Genomic DNA, 23,387 nt, shown 5'->3' with positions numbered 1-23,387 from the left:
CACAAAATCTTACTTTATATAGGAAAGGACAGCAAACAATAGAAAATACACAACGCTCCAACGTAGATTTCAAATAAATGTTTTCGGCTTCGTTATTTCTGAATAAGCACAAGGGTGGAGAGAAAATGATGCAACGCAAAAACTGATCCTCCAGCACGCAAATATTTAAGACAATACAAAAGATGGCTACACTTAAAACCCGGTTTCCACAAGCTCTAATATAATGTAAGTATCACAAGAAGTAATAAGCAGTCTCACCGCCTTAGTGCAGATGTTAGAACAAATTGTCCTTCGGCTATTTTCGATTAAATTTGATAGCATAATACTTCATATTCATATTATGCTATCAAATTTAATCGAAAATAATTCTCGTGTGTTGAAGACAATTTTCTTTTAAGCAGATTAAGTGTAAGATTATACGCTATCTTCACAATACACACCATTTTATCAATATCATTCAAATCAAACAAAAATAAACAAAAAAAAATAAAAAAAATAAGGGATAACCTTAAGAGGTCAGTAATGAATCAATGCTTCGTTCGGTAGAGAAAAATAAAGTCGGGAAAAAAATTTTATAAAAAATTTAGCCACTTTTCTCATACTATATTTTCGAAGTAGACGCTCTTTAAAACTTTTAGGGTCTTTTTATATGAGAAACGGGAAACTCGCCCATCGAGTTTCCCGGTAGAGCGGGGTAATATCAACCCGGGTTTATATGTGAATTTGTCATTTTCCATCCCGGGTTTATATGAAGAAAAATTAGCGCGAAATTAAAAGTGGCGGGGTGTATATGTCAACAAATATAGCTTCCATCAACACAAAGAAGATAGCGATACTGTTGATGCTTGAAACAACTGTGTTATCACTATTAATTATTTTTTAATTTTTGAACATTACCAGTATTTCATCATTTCTGACCAATTTAAATATTATTGATTCAAATAATAAAAAAAGAGGATATATTACGAGGTTATCATTTATCTCCCACACACTTGAAACAGGATTGAAATTTAATTTTAGATCATTCTCAATCATAATTTTAGTGCAACCTAGTGTTTTTATAGAGTTATATGTGGGACAATATTCGTGTATGGTTTTCGTCGCGTCGTAATGCTTTTCGTCGTGTCTTATCTTTTTTCGTGGCGTGGTTTTATTCGACTCGTAATAGTATTCGTCGTGTCGTATCTGTCTTCGTGGTGTGGTTTTCTTCGCAGGGTAATGGTTTTCGTCGTGGCGTATTACTCTTGTTGAAGTGATCTCATGTTTCGTCGTGTCGTATGTCACTTCGTGGGGTATTTCACTTCGTGGCGAAATAGTTATGCTTTTTTTTACACGGAATTACTAATTTCGTGAAGCTTTTACCCAATATATTTTACTTTCTTTCTAGTGGCTTTGGTCTTTCTACTGGGTCTATAGATTTAGCTAGTTATACATTTTTAGTATGCTACACTGCATAATCTATTATCTATTTTGTAGTTTATATGGATACTGATGAAAATACCAAAAATCAAGTAAACTAACTACATAAACATAAATTATTACATAAAACAACGTATAATATTTCTTCATAATCACAAATGTAAAACTAACTTTAAAATAGAATATAATTTTTAACACTAAACTAAAAGTTTTTTCATGTGACTTGGATTTCTTGTAAGCGCTACACGAATTTAGTAATTTCGTGTTAAAAAAGCATAAACATTTTCGCTACGAAGTGAAACACGCCACGAAGTGAAATACCCCGCAAGGTGAAATACGCCTCGACGAAAACAAATACGACTCAACGAAACGTAAAACCCCACAAAGAATGATACGACGCGACAAAAACTACACATATATAACTCCATATGTTTTCACCATGTTTCATGGTTTTGTTGTCTTTTATTACAAATACGCTATGATACAAAAAATATATATATATATATATCCATTGATTTGCATTAATAGTGATAATTATTTGCTCGTCTCTCAAGCTTACACAAACTTTTTCCGTACTTTGCCACCGGGTTTTTCTGTTTATGGACAAATATCCATCCTGTTTGACCGGGATCCCGGCTCACTTGTCCGGGATCTCGGTTGAACGAGTTTCCCGTTGTAACCGCAGCGAGAGGAATATGCACCATATAAAAACGATTTCAATTTTCAGCGTTTTTCCGCAAATATCCGAGGTCTCGGTCATGCGGGTGGACCGAGTTCCCGGTCTCATATAAAAAGGCCCTAGATATAGACATAAACTTTAATTCAGATAAACGTTTGGAAAGGTTTTAGAAATTACTTGTGTACTGCTTTAACAACAACAACAACAACAACAACAACAACAACAACAGCAGCAGCAACATTGCTAGCCCATTTCATTGACTTTGCAGAATCAGGGACTTACCCTGATTCTACAAAGTCAAGCAACTACCAAATAATTCAAAGAACCAATCAACCGGTTAAGTTTCATCTAACGCGACATTTTTGTGGTAGGTAACTGTTAATACCGAAGTAGAAGACTTCTTTCGTTGAAGAAGAGTACCCTTCGAATGTTTAACGAGGTTGATGAGTCGGGTGGAGTTATATAACATCCTAAAGAAAACACATGACATAGCATATTTTAGGTCACTTGTTTTAAGCCATCTGAAACGTGGTGTTTCTGTACCTCGAACAGCTTTCTTAATTTAACAAATCGTCTATTTAACAGCCTTTTGCCTCAAATATCATATTATACGTCCAAAAGAAGTATCATGATTGAATTGCATTTTTCGAGGAACAGAAATACATATTCGTTAAATACAAAATGTCACATGTCAGTTAAATATACATCCACTGACCGTTCTTGTAACATATGCAACACGACAGAAAAACACGAAAATTTTTGGGTAACATATAGGAAACAAATGGTCTGCAACGCGAAAGTACTCAGAACGGAACTTAGGAAAGACAAGAAAAACGTTTAAAAATGAAAATGATAAATCTAGAAAAAGATACAGATAGATAATATCGTAGTGCTTATACGCATTGTTTAACCTTTTTAGCTAAGTAGTACCAGCGGCAATCGTGAGAACATACCAGAGTAAATGCATAGCACCAATACTTTTCTTCACTTGACGTAGAAACCATCCCCGTTTTTTGTTGACTCAGCATAACAGTTGTGTCAGCCTCAGCTGTGTGTTAAGAGCTTGTTTACAACACGTGCTATCTAGTTATGTTATGCAATGCCTCTTTTGCAAACGTCACCTCATGCCCTGCTGTGTTGTGTATTTTTCTCCCTCTCTGATGTGTTTTTAGTTGTTAGATATACAGAATCAAACCTGTACATTGGAAGTCACAAAGTGTATAGGGTTCTGCTATGTAGTATACGAACCCTGCAAAGTAATTCACTACTTAATGCGAACAGATGTCTCTATGTGTTAATACCCGTATTTGTTCAAAATGGTAGATGACTTGCTCTCAGAAAGTGCTATTAGTTGCTGACGTCAAAATAGCCATATTTCTCAAATTTCTTTGTGTGCCCTGACATGGATTATACGACAAAGCAGACGTTTTTAGAAAGTGCGACTAGCGCACAACTTTTTAAAATAGCCGAATAAGTGTCATTGTCTTAAAATTTTCGTCGTAGCTTTAAACTCCAAGTCAATAAAAAGTTGGTTGATAAAATGTTTCAGCCGGTAGAAAATATTAGACACTGAGCCAACACTTGTCACTTCTTACCGACTTTTTTGCCAATGAGGTGGTACTGTGTCCACAAAATTTTGGATGCCATCTTATCGGGCTACATAACCTTTTTGACAATGAAGTGGTACTGTCTCCACGAAATTTTGGATGCCATCTTATTGGGCTACATAATGTGATCCTGTAAGCATATTTTCATAGAGACTTTTGTAAAGATATTAGCGTCACCCTTGAATATACGAAGTATCTAAAAACAAGCTTTAAATGAGCGTAGCTAGTTTAATAATTACTGTACACAGTAATTGCAGACGGTTGTTCACAGCAAGTCTGCCGGTACACGGTAAAGTTGAATTGCAGACGGTTGTTCATAGCAAGTCAGCCGGTACACGGTAAGATAAATCATAGACGATTGTTCACAGCAAGTTAACCTGTACGCGGTAAGTTAAATCATAGACGGTTGCTTACAGCAAGTCAGCCAGTGCACGGTTAAAGGCCGATTTCCATACAACTGCATTTTGCGCCCAGTCGTAAAAAGCGCCGTGACTTTTGATCTACGCATGCGCATTATCAGAATAATGCCGCTGACCTCGCGCTTTTGCATGCGCTGGGGCGATTTAAAAAAAGTTGAGCAGGCTCTACTTTTTGCTAGCTACGTTTTGCGCTTCAGCTTAACAGCCAATCAAAAGGTAGCAATCTACATGAATTACAAAAGAATTTTTGATTAGATCATTTCAATATGGCTAGCAACATCTCGTTTCTGTGTTAAATTTTTGTCAAAGCCAAATGAATGTAGAGAATCAGAATATATATCATTCAAGTGAAGTAGATGAAAAACAAAATAACATTAATGAGTCTGTGGAGGCACAAAGAAACAACATTGTAAACAAACTTAAAAAGACTACTCGTGATCTGACGACAATAAATCCATAAGCAAAACGTTGTATAGTCCTTTGATTCTTCTTTCTATGGAAAGTCGTCTCATCCACATGTTTTTCTTACGTATTTTACAACGTTGTTTATTTCTACGCCATAAAAATATTTCTAGGACTGTTCTCAAATTTTGCAACAACAAAAATCGTCTGTTTACATCAGCCATGTTTTGCAAAAAACACGTGAGCAAAAATCGCTAAATGGAAATGGTTCGGTATATGTGATAAAAGTCGCGGCGCATTTTACGACTGGGCGCAAAATGTAGCTGTATGGAAACCGGCCTTAAGTTTAATCGCACACGGTTCTTCACAGCAAGTTAGCCGGTGTACAGTAAGTTTAAAGATGTGCGCAAATGCGTCAAACTTTTCATCAAACTCCATCAAACTAGCGAGTTTGATGAAAATTTTGATGCATTTGAGTTGAACCATCAAACACGATTTTTTCGAAAAAATGAGAAAAGAAAAAAATTGAGTTTGATGAAGTTTGATCGCGATCAAAGTTTTCATCAAACAAAATGGGTTCATCAAACCGAGTTTTGCTGTTTGATGGCTGTTTGACGCATTTGAGTCGAATTTCATCAAACAGTCATTTTTAATAACCGCGATGAGTGCAAAAAACATCAACAGTGGAGGGTCTTTCGAATGTTTCGATGTGGCTTTTCATCATCAGAATCCATAAGTTCACTCAATACCAGAAGTTTCGCCATATCAGCCGCCATTTTGAAATTTTGTAAATGAATAGGCATTCAATCATTTCGAATGTTTTGATAAAACGTGTTTGACGAGTTGACGCAAATGGAAAATTCGATTTCATCAAACATTCGCAGTTTGATAAAATTTTCATTAAACAGTTTGATGAGCTGTTTGATGAATAGTTTGACGCATTTGCGCCCGTCTAAATCGCACACGGCTCTTCACAGCAAGTTAGTTGGTACATAGTTAAGTTGAATCGCAGACGGTTGTTCACAGCAAGTTAGCCGGTACATAGCTAAGTTGAATTGCAGACGGTTGTTCACAGCAAGTTAGCCGGTACATAGCTAAGTTGAATTGCAGACGGTTGTTGACAGCAAGTAAAGCCGGTACACGGAAGTTAAATCATAAACGGTTGTTCACAGCAAGTTAGCCAGTGCACGGTTAAGTTTAATCGCACACGGTTGTTCACAGCAAGTTAGCTGGTACATAGCTAAGTTGAATTGCAGACGGTTGTTCACAGCAAGTTAGCTGGTACATAGTTAAGTTGAATCGCAGACGGTTGTTCACAGCAAGTTAGCTGGTACATAGCTAAGTTGAATTGCAGACGGTTGTTCACAGCAAGTTAGCCGGTACATAGCTAAGTTGAATTGCAGACGGTTGTTGACAGCAAGTTAGCCGGTACATAGCTAAGTTGAATTGCAGACGGTTGTTGACAGCAAGTAAAGCCGGTACACGGAAGTTAAATCATAAACGGTTGGTCACAGCAAGTTAGCCAGTGCACGGTTAAGTTTAATCGCACACGGTTCTTCACAGCAAGTTAGCTAGTACACAGTAAGTTGAATCCCAGACGGTTGTTCACAGCAAGTTAACCTGTGGTCGCAATAAATAAACTTAGGAATACATAACTTGCGAGGCAAATAATAACAAAAACTTTTTTTTTGCAAATACAGTTAAAGCTATGTACATTTTTATGTATAAAAATAATCCTGATGTAAAAGGGTAACAAAAACAATACAAGTATGACATTTAGGAGAGACGATATACGAAGTAACAGCAAAAAGCGCGAGCGACGATTGAAAGATCACGCTTAGGCTATTCTCAGAAGATCACGCTAATCAGCTGAATCAACTGATTTGACAGTTCAAAATGGAAGTCAACGAATGAACTTATTAACACGAAAAATTTAAATTAATTTTTTACTTTTTAAGGGATCTTTAATGACGAAAAGTTCAGTAGAAAATTGGTAATTGCGTCTTGTTCAAAAACATAGTGTGATATGAAACCAAGAAAATATATAAAAATAAAATAAAAAACTTATAGAGATCTAATATAACGAAGAAAAAAAAAGCGAAAAGCACAGACTGAGAAAAAGAAGCTACATCATCAGTACACGAAACAAGAAATAATGGCAGTTATAAATAATTTCTACAAAACAAACATTTAAACACTAAATTTACAGAAAAATAAATTATATGTATCAAAAACTTTTGTCAAAAAGTGTTATATTCTCTGCGGCGCAAATAAAAAACAAATTTAACGTTACTTTTTTCTTGCCTTTTTTGGAAATATAAATCAGCCAAAAGAAGCAACAAGCACCGTGGACGTGGTCTGTATTTTATATCTAACTAATGCATATCTTCATTTTGATGTGTTGCATGTCCTTTGTTGAAGGATTGAACATTGTAGCGAATGAAAAATCATTCTTAATGTTCAAAAACAACAGAGAAGATAGGACTACTTTTGTCTAGACCTTAAAATTTTAAATAAATGTATCGAGACAAGCCTAAGGAATCGAATTCCCTACGATGAAACTGACTAATCGAGTGCAATCGATTAACAGAGGTAGTTTAAAATAGACTCGTTACGCCAGCTGATCTTTTAAGCATTGACCGCAGATATAGTTTGTGGATCTTCTGCTAGCTCGTTTCCAGTAGCTTGAAATGAAGGCGGGAGATGGAAGTCCTCTGTAGGCGATTTTAAGTAATCGTCGCTGTCTCGGTATTCCTGCTCGAATAACTTCTGAAGATCGATATGTATCTAAGAAAGAATTCTCAAGATTAAAGTAACTCACAATTATTGCATATGTCAGCATATAATTGACGGATAAACAAATGAACTGTAAAAATTAATAAACGCATCATATAATGTTAAATATCTAGTTTATAGCACAGTTGCTTCTGCCTAAATTTATTTAAAAGGCCAGTTGTATTTTTAATTAAAAACACTATGTGATTGGTAGACTTAATTCCCGTCATGTAAGAAAATCCAGTCAGTGCTGTGCTATATAAAGAACGCACAACAGCGCTTTGCTTGCTAGCTAAAAGGACTTATGTCGTCTGTACGGAAGGATTGTAAGTGGAGTTTACCAATAATTGTGATAAGTATTTTTTTTAGTGAGGAAAAATGGTATACCAAATGGGGGAATTTTATGATAATTGTGATACGAAACCCCGTCTTGCCGTGTGAACGAAACACACCCGCCGAAACTACTTTTCTAATCGATGTGTTTTGTATAACGACCACAAAACAAATAAGAGAGTAAACTTACGTCGTCTTGCTCATTCATAAAATCACCTAGTTGTGATCGCAACTTCGCAAATGTCGGACGGCTTTCTGGCTCGTGTGCCCAACATGAATTCATCAAAAGGTACCTAAAATTAAGTAAGTATGATATCAAACCAATATTCACCCTCATAATATAAACCATATGATAGAAATGTTGAATGAGACTTACAAATCTGTTGAAATGTGCCCAGGGTTTTCCATATGGTATCCAGATTCTAACTCGTCCAACAGTTGTTCAGTTCGGACAATCCCAGGATAAGGGATTTTTCCGAGAGTAGCTAACTCCCATATTAAAACGCCGAACGACCAACTAAAGCAAAAAAAAAAGCCGTTTTCCTGATTAAGTTAAAAAAGTTATTTGGATTAAGGAGGATTTTTTCTTAAGTTTTGTTTTAAAGGAGTAGAAAATATCTGATTAATTTCTATTCTTCAAAATTGTGTTTTCTGACGCACGACATTACGTATTGGAATTATTTGATATACTGTACGGACTAGTTCATCAATGCATGTAGGATATGGTGTCAAAGTTTTAAACTCGAAACAAATTTGCATGAATATTAATATTTTTGGTTATTGTGGTTATCATTAAGAAAACCAACCGTTCTTTGCAACTGACTCGTGACGTAAAAACTTCCATTTTTTTTAAGAATAAATATCAATACTTCGTTGGCTCATTCATTTGAAATCATGTTGTTGTTTTCTTCGCACCAGGTAAGATTTTACGTTTAAGCACATTTATTTTAAAAGCGCGCTAAAATAATACTTACACATCTGACTTGGTTGTATATTGTCCATCAAAAACAGCTTCGCGTGCCATCCATCGTACAGGAAGTTGGCCCTAGAACGAAAAAGATGTATTTATGTCATATACTTTCTATTGGCAGCTCGTCACAACGAACGATAGTCATCTGTTCCAAATGTTATTCCCATGGTTAATTGTTAAAGCATTTCACACAAAAAAACTGGTGAAAGATGCGCAGAATTCACGAAACGTATTTTTTTCCAAATACACGGATTTTTAGACGAAATGTCTAACGGTTTCTTCCTTCTTTTCGACAGACCAAACCTTCATTTCGTTTGCACAGTTTTTTTCTTTTTTAACCTTATTATATTTATGCTTTCAGTCCATTATATTTTCTATTATTTTATTATCATCACCTAAAATTTTTTAACATTTATCTCACAGAACCACTTAGAAAAGGGTTTTTTTTACATTGAGGTGCGAAATAAATAAATTCAGACCATGCAACGCAAGCTACAAACATTGGTGTTTTAAACACCTTCCTTGCAACCGGTGTTTTCTAAAATATATCTTGCCTACTCACCCCTGTGGTTTTTCTGTAAACATTTTCAGCGTAGATGTCTCGACAAAGTCCATATTCAGATATTTTACACGTCTTCTCATGACCCAAATAAATATTGCGGCAAGCAAGGTCACGATGGACCACCTAAGAACAAAACGTAAACAATATTGATGTATTGCACGCAACAATTGATGTTATGAATTGTGTTGACATATTTGGAGCTTCAAGGGGAGTTATTTAGAGGGACGAGCGCTTATATATTTATCTAGCGAAACCAGTAAACACAGATATTTCTTGTAGACAGTCCTCTCCTGAGAAATTTCGCTGCTTGTAGCCATGTTTTTTAAAAAAAATCAACTTAGGAGGACTTTCAGTCTTTTCGTGTTTCCATTCCATCTCTTTTTCGCGTCAGCAAGAAATTCTCAACGTGGTTTACGACTTATCAAATCAAAACGCTAATTCTCTTTTTTTGTCCTGTCGACAATTATATTTTTTTGTCCTGTCCACAATTATAAAGTCTAAATCAACCCAGATTTCGCTGACGTGAACTGCAAATCAGGGTTAATTACAGAGTGTAACCAAAATAAAAAAAGTCGAAAATAATATTTGCCTGACTCTTATTTGAAATCGAACACAGTTACCGACCTGCAAATTAGCTAAATGGTCCATGCCTGATGCAATCTGCCAACTAAAGGACAACAATGTTTTAGCATCCACTCTGTCTTCAGGAGGAAGTTGATCCAACGATTCAGTGCTCTGACTTAGCGATCTTTGGGTGCGCAAGAACGTCAATAAACTACCATAGGGCGCGTATTCTTCAATTACGTACACGTTGTCTAAAATACAGGTTGCGGGAAAATATTTTCGATTTAAAAATCAATAGAACATTGAGAGCAAAAATAGTACAGTTGTCGTGACTACTAAATATACCTCCTCGGGTATTAATAGACAAGTGAAGATAACAATGTTTTGGAATAACGTTTGTATACATGGTAGCCATAGATGTAAAAGTTTTTAATTGATATTTTGAGGTGATATTTTAGATATTTAAGGAAAGAACATTGAAAAAGAATAAAAAGCATTACAAATATTAAGAGGTTTTGACAAAAGTTTAGAAGAAGATGAAAAGTTCCTGATAATTGACAGTTGATCTTTTTAAAAAATGAATAATAAAAAATAACAAATTTCTACATACCATCAGTAATGCACCATCCAACAAAAGCTATCACGTTGGGATGTTTTGAAATTCTGCGCATCATACGAAGCTCAGCTAATATGTCACGGCGCTCTTGGGCAGATGCTTCCTCTATGTTGATAACAAAAAAATTGTAAAATTAAAAAACAAAACACGGTGGAGAGGGCAATATGTGGAGGACGTTATATATGAATTACTGAACTTCAGGTGGAACTAAAAGAAGGCCAACTCACGCATCCGTTACAGTATACAGTATCAGTACCTTGATTAGTCATACAACTTTACTGAGGGGAAGAAACAGGGACCAAACTGAATCTCCCTTATTTACCAATATTTCTACACATTCAAAAAATTCAACTGGAATCTTTTTCTTACTATGGATGCTCTTAATCCAGATTCATCAAAAATTTCACATATTGACAGCGCAAAAAAGACAACCACCAAGCAACACTGTAACTACGAACAAGATACACAAAAGCTAAGGTGAAGGTACCTTTCAACATTTTGATTGAGACGTCTTTATACACCACACTGTCTTCACTGTCAATTATACGACCACCATTCACTAGCCCGTACTCGCCTGTACCAAGCATTTCATCGAATGTAATATGTTTAAACTCGATGGCTTTACCTTGACTAGAAATCGTGTCTGAAATATAAATTTATTTATAGAAATTTTTTTAAACTTTTGGATTTTTTTAAAGTATAAAAAGTATAAAAAACCGGACAGAACTTATGCAGAGCGTGGCCAGCTAGTTTTTAGGTTTTCTCTGACTGGAATGACATCTCTCTGACATCCCTACATAAGATGGCTTATTGAAACAATATTTTAAGTTAGTAGCTGAGTTTAATCAGCTGACATAAAATGAGGAACTTCCTCTTCTATCAGTCCTACCTAGCGGCGCGTAATGATTCTCAGACACACTAGCATTGGGTGATTTCAACGACATTTTCAAACTGCGACTTAAGCTACGACCTTTTGATGGAGGTGCTCTCGACGTATCTGAGAAGAGTCTTCCATTGGTACTGACAGAACCGCTACGATCGGCATGTTTCATTGAAATGTTGATGTTCTTCTTTATTGAGTATGGATTCTTCTCGATGTCTGCTAAGCACGACGCGTCTTTTTCTTCTTGCTGAAAGAAGTATTAAGAATATGTTTAAATGAAACAATACCATTGAATCATTACCCAGAAAATGTTTATAATAAATTACCATCCTCTTTCTCTCTGGCTGCAAGACTTGCTTAAATAGAACTGGGATGGCTCATACTTCGCTCTGGAATTAGAGCATCACAGAACTATCATACGTTTCTTTTTAATCTTGTTGTACAACCTTTTTTTATTATTTTTGCGCCCTCTCCGAGGGGAAATTGTGTGATTTCCAAATCCTAACCATTCAGCATTTCTTGCAAGTCTCGACAAAACACAGACTTATTAACTTAATATTCTCTCTCTTTTTAAAACAATTTTCTCTATATAGGTCACCTTGTTTTTAATAATTGGTCCTTAAAATCTTTTTTGATAAAAAAAAGTTTGTTTCACTGTTTTAAAAAAGACACACAGACACACTGAGGGTATCACCGTCACTATAAAAAATATTATCGCTCTTAGCTTCGTGCGCAGGCTTTCATATTGGTGTCAGCGTGAGGATGAGAGATATAAATTTCTATGGCGTTATTGGTTTTTATTTATTTAAGTTTAAGTTGTGAATAAAAGCAAGTCTACCGAGGCTCCAATTTATAATTAAATCCAAAACGCCTTGATCGAATAATCTGATCATGAATATTCACACGAACATTCCTCCTTTGCGTTTTATTATATTGCTTTCGTTGCGGAAACTGTTTAAGCCCGTTAGGCTTCTTGTTTATATTAAATCGCAAGCCATTATGTATATAAAAGAGGGCTGAAAGACATCAGCATATAGAATATCTTAAAAATACGCCTTTTATTTTGAGTGCAGTTTTCCCGAGGATTTCATGAAGGGTAGTTATCAAAATACAGGAATCTGTTAGCTTGTCAAAGTGTTTCAATGCAAACCGCCCATAGACACTTACCACTAAGTCAGTATAAAATGTTCCATTAGCGTCAGTGTACCCTCCACACCATGCTTCTTTAAATCTTATGTACAAGAAGACGAAAACAACAATGAGTAGAATGATGACAACACTGACCACAACCACCACGATGAGAACTGTTTTATTGTTATCTTTCTCTGAAGGACCTGCAACAGCTGGAGATAAGAAAATCAATTTGTACACACAACCTTTTAAAACATCATAAAAACAGTTTTATCCACATTACAATACACAAGGTAAATGCAAACATGAAATAACAAGAAACTAAGTCATCTTTGGAATCGTAAATATTAAAATTATGAATGTGCATATGATATGTACTGTTAAAGAAACCAATTTACTAATTAATTTTTTATTAACCATTTGCAACGCAATCAATAAATTTAACTTTAAGCATGAACAGTGAAGATACGAACCTTCTACAATCAGTTTGACAGTTGCCGAACCCTCTCCTTCTGAATTTGTAGCAGAACACTTGTAATCTCCACCATCATCAAACATCACTTTGTTCATTTGCAGCATTATTGTAGTTCGCAAACCAGTTACAGATATGGTTTGACTGAGATCTGATTTTGGTATGACAGTATTATTTCTTAGCCATTGAACTTTGGTAGGTGCTGGATATGCTTGCACCATGCAAACAAAGATTGTTTTCGATCCTTCCGATATGGTTACTTCGTCACCCTCACCAATGTCTACAATTGGCTTTGCTAAATCATAAAAATGTACAATGAATTGGTGGTATTATTCCAAAACAAGGTAAAAAAAATTCTGTCACTAGAAATACTTTTCACAGGAATGTGCACTTTTTATAAATTCATTTTTCAACTTCATCAACAGACTTATCACCTTAACCATTCGTTGAAAGTACTCGATCTTATACAATATTTTAAGCAGCGTTTTAAGCTCTACACAATAGATGCAAAGGGTTAACAACGTTCTGGACTGGCCATTGCTGACATCATCAGAACTTTAAAAATGAATGTCTCCATTGTTCTTTTGCCCAAGACAACTACTACAATCATTGGATAAATTGTCGCACCAGTTGGTTTTAGGCATTATTTAAAGCTGGCAATACTTTACAGCCTGCAGGCTGCAAAAATGAAACTATTTTGTATACTTTTAGGTATGCCAAGCAGTATTTCAATAATCCAAGTCAGATCCCGCAAAGTACAGATATATTGGGAAAAAGAGCCAGGCTAACGACACTACAATTAGCACAACTTAGAGTTTGGTTTCAATCAAATAACCTAAGATCCTAAGTTTGCCGTTTTGAACTCTGACAAATTCAAAATGTGCACGAAATACTATAATACAACTTGTGGGAACGGACTTTAAGATTTGTAGGCTGGTGCCAAAATTAAGTCACTAGTAGTTGTCATTCCAGAAAAACAAAAAAAATGCTTACATAAAATTGTTAAATTAGCATATTTTGTTGGCCCTGATAATTGTGTATATTCCACTGTTACTCCATATTCACCAGCATCGTCAATATTAACTTTGTCGAATCTTAACCTCGATGTATACTTTGCTCCTGCTACTTCTAGAGAATATCTATCGTGAGGAACAACATTTCTGTCCTTTAGCCAGATCATCTTGGCAATGTCTATTGCAGCTACCAAACTTACTTCGAGTGTGAAACTTTCTCCTGCTTTTTTTTGCATACTTTGCAGTTCTTTCAACCAAACAGCTATAAAAGCATTAGATGTTTATTTTAATCTAATTATTTTTCAAATTAATTTAATTTTAAGTTAATAGAGCATCAAACTTTAGTTAGACTTTGCATGTCGCTTGTCAGGCAGTAAAAGTTGTTTGTTTATAAACAGCCTTAAAATGCAACATTCTGTATTGCAGAGATTCCGCAAATTTTTTGAGGGATAGTAAGATTCTATATCGAAAAGTTGTTCGCATGTTGGTTTAAAAAAACATGTGAAAACAATAGAGAATGGGCGTTTCTTCTAAAAAGTATGGAATCTAATGGTACAGGTTTGTTTAGGGCAGATATTAGCTGAAACACAGACCAATGCGACACAAAGTGTGCCTAGCACACAACATGTGCGTCTGTCAAAACACATTTTAAAATTTTCTTTAAATGCATGATGTTACTGTTAAAAAACTTTTACCAATCTGAAAATGGAGTACAAAATAAGGCTTGAATCCTAAATAGAATGAATTTACTCACAAAGGGCTGTTAGTGGATACTCAAAAATGCTAAGCAAAAGTGCAAATTCTCAAAAGAGATTTTTAGGACAAAAAATATCCCAAATATGGAGGTTAAAATTTATGGCCAGTCACTAAAGGTCATGCCAGAAAATTGTTTGAATTAAAGAGAAGTTGGATTATGGAGAGTTTATTGTACTATGTTTCTGGTTAAGAGATAAGAACTTCCATGCTTTTTAACATTAAGTATCTGCTGCTTTAGAAAATTAAGATAACGCACACAAAACGTAAAAAATAAAGTGTTGACGCATAAACTTTTACAATTTATGTACTGTGTACATGTATATGTATAGTGACTTTTTTATGTTACTCTGACAATACCATGGTAATACTTTCAAAATACTTACTTGAATTAACTAAGGTCAGTTTAAACTTTTCTGAATCCACGCCTGCACTATTTTTGGCTTCACATGTATATTCACCTTCGTCTTGTTCTCTCATACTATTTATTGTTAATGAACCGTTCCCATGATCCTTGACATGTTTCGCATCAAAAAAAGCATTCTTTCTGGACCAAACGTATGTTGGCTTTGGTGAAGCATTAGGTGCAGAGCAATTAATTGTATATCTGGAGTTTTTACTCAAGTACTGCTGTGGTATGTCAAGAATATCTGGTTTAACTAAAAAAACAACAGTTGGAGATTTACCGAGTCTGATGACAAATTTTAGAATTCCTTAAATCTGCTTAATGCTGCAGCTATAATCCAAGTATAGATATTCAAACCATTCCTGACTTTGCCTGTTGTGGGTGACCTACTTTTAAGCTGACTAAGCAGAAGTCCAGGTCTAAACTTAAAAACCTATCAATAGATCAGCAGGAAAAAGAAAAATATTACAAACTAAAGCACCCACTTCTGATAATTTTTAACTTGATGAGTCCTTGCGCTGTTCCTTCACTATTAGAACCAGTGCAGGTGTAACTTCCTTCATTCTGAAGCTTCACATTCTTAATAATCAGTTGCCTCATTGTGTTTGATATTTTACCTTCATACACAGTATCTGAGGTTTTCACAGTCGTTCCCTCATGTTTCCATTCAAATACAACATCTTTTGAAGAGTTAAAACTACATATTAATGTAACCGTCGCTCCCTCAACAGCAGATATTGGATCGCTGCTGTCTTTTAATGTTATACCAAAGGCTAGAAAATGAAAGAAATTCAGAAAATTACTTTTAGTGGATTGTTTATTATCATTTCATGTCACTGAATTATTTATCATCATTTATAATCCCAAATACTCTTACAAAGTTGAAGTTGCACAGTATTAAAATCTTATAAAAATTAGAAACCATAAATGTTTATTTTCAAAATTCTGAATATCCATATTCCAAAAAATGTTTTTAGCATGTATACGAACATAATATACCATGTCAAATATGTAAAATACTATCAAATTTGGCTGTGTTAAATATAATATTTAGAAATCATGCTGTCACCATAAAATGTCTCCTATCCATGGCTAAGTAGAGTGAATTCTAAAAATCTCAGCTGCAAACACAACCAAACTTTACGCTACTTGAATCAAATTTTATTTCTTTCAAAAAATAAATAAAGTAAAATATTATGGTTTTCATTATACTGTGGTTGTTTACAAAATCCTATTAACAGTTTCAAAAACTTGCAAAATATTATGCAGCCCCCCCAGTTGTTATATCTTTGCACATCTGTGTACAAGAAATAAACATTTTTAAAAAGAGGCTAAATATCAACTAATACAAGACTGATAGCAAAACTCACCTGCTTGAAAACAATGTATAGTGCAAAAGAGCAGAAACCAGTTTCTTTTCATACTTCTCATGTTTGTTGTTCTGTTACATATATAATTTATTAAAACTAAAAGTAAATTTCATGCATTAATACAATACTTGCTATAAACAGTATCTATATAATAATACGCCAGTTCTGTGTCTCTCTAACAAGCAAAGTGGATATGTTCATTTTCCTTTGATCTTACCGAAATTTTCTTTGAAGTAACCGAAAAATGCATGTCTAATATGTTAAATTTTCTGACGTTACAGCGCAACGTCAATAACACTATTTTAACGTCAATATCCTATATTAAATTAATGAAGCTGTTACAGTGCACTTAAAACTTTGAGGCCAAATAACTTGGAAACGAGGTGGTGACGTCAATGATTTTTCACCGCATGGGTAACTAGGGATCACCTGGGACCAATTTGGGTAAGTTTCCCAAACTTGGGTCCCTGAATCCGTTTCAAGATTGGACGGGTTTATGACGTCATCACAAAACCTACAAACCCCAATATCTCTGCAACCGTTTGTCAAAAGTTTATGTTCCTATACATTTTCTTGATCAGCGTTTCAAGATCTATATGATGAATGCAACAGGTGTACGAATTTGTAAAGAAATTTTTTTTGAAACTTTTGGTAGGGACTTTGCTGACGTCAGCAAAATTTTTAAACTCTTATATTTCCTTAGGTGTTTGTCAAAAACATACGATACTATACATTATTTTAATCAGCGTTTCAACCTCTACACATTACAGACAACAAATGACTAAATTTCACCAATTTTCTTTTTGTATATGCACTGCTGACATCAGCAAAAAATCTAAAGCAACCTATATTTTCATTGTTCTTCTGCGCCTTAGTGGATTTTTCCACGGGCTTTATCGACTAGTTCTTTATAATAACACAGAAATTGTTTTTGTGAGGGGTATGGTGACATGTACTTTTTTTCAATTTGAATTGCTATAAACAATAAATTATTTATCTTGAAGCTAATAAGCGAAGTCATTGCATTGACTTTTGAGTTTGGGGCCAAATATAACTTGAATACGGGTGGAAAGAGGAATAGTCTACAAATTATGTTCCAATTTGGCTCCCCCAAAAACAGCTCCTTTATATTAGAATTTGTCCTCATGCATTATGAGATAAGTTCATTGAGGCATATTTTTTTATAACCAAGTGAAACTTTTATGAGATGATGAAATGGTCCTGTTTTTAGATTTAAAAGCAAAGCCACAAAACTAAGGGTAACTAGCTATAATTACACAAGACAGGGTGGTGTTGTTAATTATATTAAGCATTAAAAGACTGTGTCTAATTAAAATGTCAAAAAAAAGAAACACAAAAGATTTCACCAAGGCTAAGAAATATATGCTTAGGATATGCTTAAAAAGATTCCTGTATTTGAACCTGAATATGCCTATAAGCTTTATGCCTATCAAAAAACATGCGTCTAAAATCTGTCTCAAAGCGGCTTAAATTTGTCTTGAATTGTTCAAAAACATGTCTTAAATTCACTCAAAAGATTTAGTTTAAAACCCAAAAATAATATAAATTGACAATTTGTTTTGCTAAAGATTGGGATAAAATCATCTAAATAAAAAAAAACTTTTTAACAGAATTAAAACCTTTTAAAACATGTTGAAATTTGTTTTGTATGGATTTAATTTGTATCGATTCCCTTACATCATGAAACAGCATTTGTAGAAGGTCCCTGCAGAGTATCTATAGGACCACCTGGGACCACTTTTCTACAGCTGGGTTAAATTAAATTGTAATAACTCCTCAATTGTTTACATTATTTCGATCAGCATTTCTAAGCTCTATATACACTATGGCAATGAGTTAACAAATTTCTGATTTTTCTTTTCACAGCGACGGGTCATTGATGATGCCATCCAAATATATATCTATATCCCTAATCAAGTGGGCTTTTATTCAAACCGTATCATTATAATACAAAACAATAAGCCAGTGGGGCACAAGACAACTTCAGGTAACAAATTTATGTTAATTTCTGCAATTCAAAAATGTCAAACTGTGATGCTAATACCATAGTTTTTTTACTAACAACATTTTAATCTTAAATAACTTTGTTGCCAATAACAGGATGCAAACTTGATTTTGTAAATCAAATCGATTTGACTTTGTGTCTTGTTATATTGGTAACAAAAATGTGCTAGTTACAGGTAACAAGAAAATGTTGTTAATAAAAGATTTCTTTATGATGTCATTCTCAGCAAGAAATCTAGATCAACATTTTTGTATGAATCCAATTAGAATGCTGAATGTTTTTCTTGTTGTGATGGGACAGGTGGCAACACAATAAAATGTCTAGGGAGTAAATAAAATTTATCTTGTATTATATCTTCTGAAAAAATTGAAGATTGAAATAAAATTGAAAAACACAAGCAGGCGAAAACAAAATTATAGATAAACTATAAACGAAAAATTAAATAGATATAATACATATATATCCTTTTTGTGAAATTAAATGATAATTCCTAGTCTAAGTCATGTCCAACATTAATGTTCATGGTGACTACTTCACAATAATATTGTCACTAAAGTCAACAAGCCACTTTGAATTAAATTCTTAATATAAAGTAGGATACTACTCTAAGTTAAAAAATATCCAGAAGATTTTTCGTAAAACATTGTACACATGACATCCATTAACTAACCCTTCAGACAGAAACTAAAAAAAAAACTTTTACTTCATTTTCCTGCTTTCTGATCATCTTAGATAAATAAATAAAGCAAACTTATGCTACATAATAAAACTTTGATTATAATCCCATATATGTTAAATTTTAACACTAGGACCATTATCGCATAAGAACATAAATAAAACAAAACATTTTTATCATAGCAATTAGTCATGTGTTAACCTCTGCGAAGGTTGTGATTAATTACGTCATTATTATGCACTCATTGAATTAAGTGGCTTAAAAGAGAAATACAGGAAATTAAACAAATAACATTTTGGATAAAAGATTTTAGTGTCATTTATTTACATAGAAACACTTTATGTTTGCTGTTTCAAGTAAAATATATCACAGTTTAAGAATGTTTCAAATTCCTAGAAGAATAGTTTTAATCTCAGATCTTGTATACAAAAATATCCATTCCATGACAAAAACATACAATAAATGACAAAATTAAATTCATACCTTAAAATTTTAGGAAGCAAAAAAACGATTCAATTCTATAATTATTTCTGATCAGTAAACCAAAAACATGATTAATAAAATAACATTGAAGTTAAAAAAAATGGTTATGGAATTGCTACCTAATAATAAAAGCCAACCTTGTAAAACAACTTCAACATAAAAGATCAAGTTTAATACAGGTTGAATAAACCTGAGATAATTATAAAGCAGGGAATTAAATATTAACCTCTTTTTATCTGTAGATTGAGTGCTTCTTTGTGTTTTAATTGTATTATTATTTTTGTAACCCTATTTTTCAGTTTTAGGTAAATATCACAATAGTTTGCATTCCTTAAAAAGTTACTTACAGCAGTGATGTTTAACTATTAGGTTACTGCTACAATTTAATAAAATGATTTAAATTATGCTTGCTTGCACAATCACAAAAAATATTACAAGCATTTATGTTGCATTTGTAACATCTAAAACATGTTAACAAAGTTATTTACATTTTGTGGTTTCTTTGCTTCTTAATTTATTTTAGCCACTTCTTCTCTGTCATATTAACATGGTTAATTCTTCAAAAAACTTTGCATTTAATTTTATTTTAATCCTTTTTATAAAAGGACAATCTAGAGGGGTTGTAAAATGATCACTATAAGCAACATGGCATTAATACTATATTTTCAATGTTCTCCTACTAAAACTTTGATACTTCAACAAGCAATGTAATGATGCGGGTGCTCTTATTTAACACTGTTAAGTATGGAGAGAGCCATGCCTGCATCAAAGTCAAATTTTAACAACTTCTTAATTACTTGTTTTTTTATTTTTGCATGTCAAAACAATAGAGTTCTTGCTCCATACAAACTTTAACTAGGCCATGGAAAGCTCTTATAAAGTCATTGTTGTATTTAATTATTATAGCATAAATGGAACAACAAAAGGAAGAATTTTCCAGAAAGGGAAAATTAATTTGGAAAAGTGGGGGTATGCCCCTTACAGGCCACAGGTCACTCGCCCTCACACTCGTAAAAAAATTTACGAGTGCTTTTTATCGCACTTGTGAATTTTTACTTTTTTCTAAAATATTATAGAGCGATGAAAGGCTATTAAGCTGATTATGTAACATTCATTTCTTCATGATTAATTTTGTTTAAAAAGTATAGAGAACATTGAAATCAGCCCCTTTCGTTCATGCTGACACTCTTATGCTTGGCACACTGGGACTCGAACGAAAGACGGAAGACCATTTGGAACCATGCAACAAATAAGTCCGACCTTCATTGTCACAGAAAATACTGATAGAAGAGTGCACACCCATGCAAGTTAAATATAACCAGAACATGGGAGAGGTTAGGTGTCCTGTACCTTAATACAGCTTTCGGACGAATGTTATCGTGATGTTATACCAAAAAAACATGTTGAACAAAGTCTAAAAAATCTTTTTAAAAGGGGAAAGAGAAATCAAAAAATGTCTAGAAATATATTTAATGATAAAAACATGCTAACACATCATCGCGTTCAACCTTGTTTCAACTTTGCACTCGTGGTTAATACAGAATTTAGTTCATACACAATGAGAGTGCACCAATCAAAATTTTCAAGACTTAGTATTCGAGCATCATTTCTATACAGCTTAAATAACATATAACCAAAAATAGTTAAGTGTGAATCACACTTGCAAATATTCACATTGCACTTGTAAATTTAGCTTACGAGTGCGCTTTTTCTCACACCATAGCACCCATAATTTTTTAGCGGGTGCTTTTTGTAGCTCTGGTATAGTTTTATTCAGGAAATGGCCTGTATCAAAAATCTTTTGATATCACTCATTAATACGATAACTTTCAAATTTAGATAGGAAGCACTCTCTGAGTATTTTTAGTATGTTTTCTAGTCTATGCAGCTTTGATAACAATAATCATGCAGAAGGAATTCCAACGTGCATACAAGTCCAAGTGCATACAAATTTGTCCAGCTTTTTGAGCCTATTTAGATGGTGCTTGTTAAATCAGCCTTGCTTGAACATGATAAATTGATTAGTTGTTATGCCAGCAAATTTATTTATTTATTAGTTGATAGTTGATAAAAGAAACATTCAAGTTAATGTATTCTCTGTTTTGAGAAGTGATTAACCTCAATGCTGCACACACTTTCTTTTCTCATAAAATTAGAAGTTTGTGAAGTCGACGTTTTAATTCCTTAACCATGCCTGAGAGAGATCTTTCAACACTAACTGAAAGGCACAATGAAACCACTGAAGGTACTTTAAGAAAGAGTGATAGTCAACAACGAAAAAGAAGAAAATGGAGAAAGTATAGAATGATCCATGGTGTGAATGAGAAAGAGGTGACACATACACAGACCTCTGTCAGAGAAGAACATGCACTACTAAGAATTGTCTGTTTTTCTGGTTGGGACGGTTGTTTTATCTACCAAACTTAATTTGATGATGCTTGTCTGACCACTACTGTTTCCTTTAGTGATTCAAAATAAAACTTTGTTGACTACCACAATTTTTATTGTATCATCTGTAAGCATAGATAATTTTGTTGAAAAAAAGGAAAAGAAAAATTCCTTTGCCCTGTACACCACACAGGGACCAGTGTTTCTTTGATATGTGAAACAATTGTAGTTAAGTTTCAGCATTGTGAGGGAAATTGGGGATATGGCACACTGTGTGGGCCGTTGGATGTTGTTGGGAGTTGTCTAGTAGAGTACAGGTCCTAATTGGGTCTGTGTAGCTCAAAACGAGCATTAAATACCCTAGGACTCTCCATCTAAGCCATGGCCGCTCTATCTATCTATCTATCTATCTACTTACTCTTGCTCCAGTCATAACGTTCTTTTTCTCCATTGATGGGGCTGGAACCATGTTCAAGGCATGGCTAAATTAAAAATGTCTAAAGCTAAACATGGTCAGTGAGATACTTTGATATGATATCTTTTTTATATTTTTCAACCATCTTTTGCACATTAACTAGCCAACACGCTTTTTCGTAAGATTTGAAGTAGAGGTGCAATGAATTGCACACCCCAATAAATATGAGAGTGTAAAAATTCCTTTACCCCTGTACACTGCACAGAGGCTACCATTATGGTGTGGGGAACATAATGAACAGCAAGTTCCATGAAAACTTGGAAGTAAAGTCATTAATCAAACTTTGTAGCTACTTGTGAAACAAACAAAATTTAATGTATATAGATTAAATAATTACGGGAAGTTGACAGTGGCTAAAACGGCATTTAACAAGCTAACAACGCTAAAGATAAATCATAAAAATTATTACTTAATATTCCGATATTATCCTATTTATTTCTTGATTTTTTACGTAGTTTATTTAAGTTTATTTTAAGTCTAAATTCCCAACAGACAACCATATTTAAAATGATTAAAACATTGTTGTAAGTTTTTATTATATCAAGGCTTGAATCATAAAATCACAAAAACGCTACTGTATCCAACAGAAATAATGCCATATTCTTTTAACAATATTTACAATATTTCTGCATCCATAAGTAAAATTAAATCGATTATATAAATTGTTTTTTTTATTTATTTATTAATTTATTTATTTTTATTTTTTTATTTTTTTTCCTGGTTATTTAATTGATATATACCCTATTTCACATATCCCTGAATTGTCACTGATCATAGTTCTTTAATCAAAGGTGGCCTCACATTTTTCTAGCTATGCTATAGTCTGGTCTCCAGGATAATTTTTATAGTTGTGTGGATATCAATATTTTTATATTTATATACATTGTATTTTATTTTTGCTGTTATCCTTACAAATAAATAAGTCTTGTATATTTCTTATTCTGAATAAATGACTACTTACTTAC

At 33.7% G+C, this 23,387-nt stretch overlaps 1 protein-coding gene across 1 annotated transcript in view; it reads right to left on the bottom strand.

The window, feature by feature from the left end:
* Positions 1-6,194: 6,194 nt before the first annotated feature.
* The window catches only part of LOC130648124 (fibroblast growth factor receptor 2-like), a 39,024-nt gene continuing 21,831 nt past the window's right edge, over positions 6,195-23,387 (bottom strand). Inside the window, exons 2-16 of the mRNA XM_057454154.1 lie at positions 16,375-16,472; positions 15,490-15,777; positions 14,985-15,257; positions 13,826-14,107; positions 12,834-13,127; positions 12,397-12,572; positions 11,236-11,476; positions 10,834-10,989; positions 10,341-10,451; positions 9,791-9,981; positions 9,167-9,289; positions 8,609-8,679; positions 8,011-8,151; positions 7,825-7,927; positions 6,195-7,313 (exon numbers count right to left, since the gene is read on the bottom strand). Of these exons, the coding sequence (XP_057310137.1) occupies positions 7,155-7,313; positions 7,825-7,927; positions 8,011-8,151; positions 8,609-8,679; positions 9,167-9,289; positions 9,791-9,981; positions 10,341-10,451; positions 10,834-10,989; positions 11,236-11,476; positions 12,397-12,572; positions 12,834-13,127; positions 13,826-14,107; positions 14,985-15,257; positions 15,490-15,777; positions 16,375-16,435 (2,670 nt within the window). The 5' untranslated portion in view covers positions 16,436-16,472 and the 3' untranslated portion in view covers positions 6,195-7,154. The remainder of the gene's footprint in view (positions 7,314-7,824; positions 7,928-8,010; positions 8,152-8,608; positions 8,680-9,166; positions 9,290-9,790; positions 9,982-10,340; positions 10,452-10,833; positions 10,990-11,235; positions 11,477-12,396; positions 12,573-12,833; positions 13,128-13,825; positions 14,108-14,984; positions 15,258-15,489; positions 15,778-16,374; positions 16,473-23,387) is intronic.

Source organism: Hydractinia symbiolongicarpus, chromosome 6 (genome assembly GCF_029227915.1).
Source record: "Hydractinia symbiolongicarpus strain clone_291-10 chromosome 6, HSymV2.1, whole genome shotgun sequence".
NCBI classification, from domain to species: Eukaryota; Metazoa; Cnidaria; class Hydrozoa; order Anthoathecata; family Hydractiniidae; genus Hydractinia; species Hydractinia symbiolongicarpus.
The sequence above is the reverse complement of the archived record's forward strand: the minus strand, read 5'-3'. Positions and strand labels throughout refer to the sequence as shown.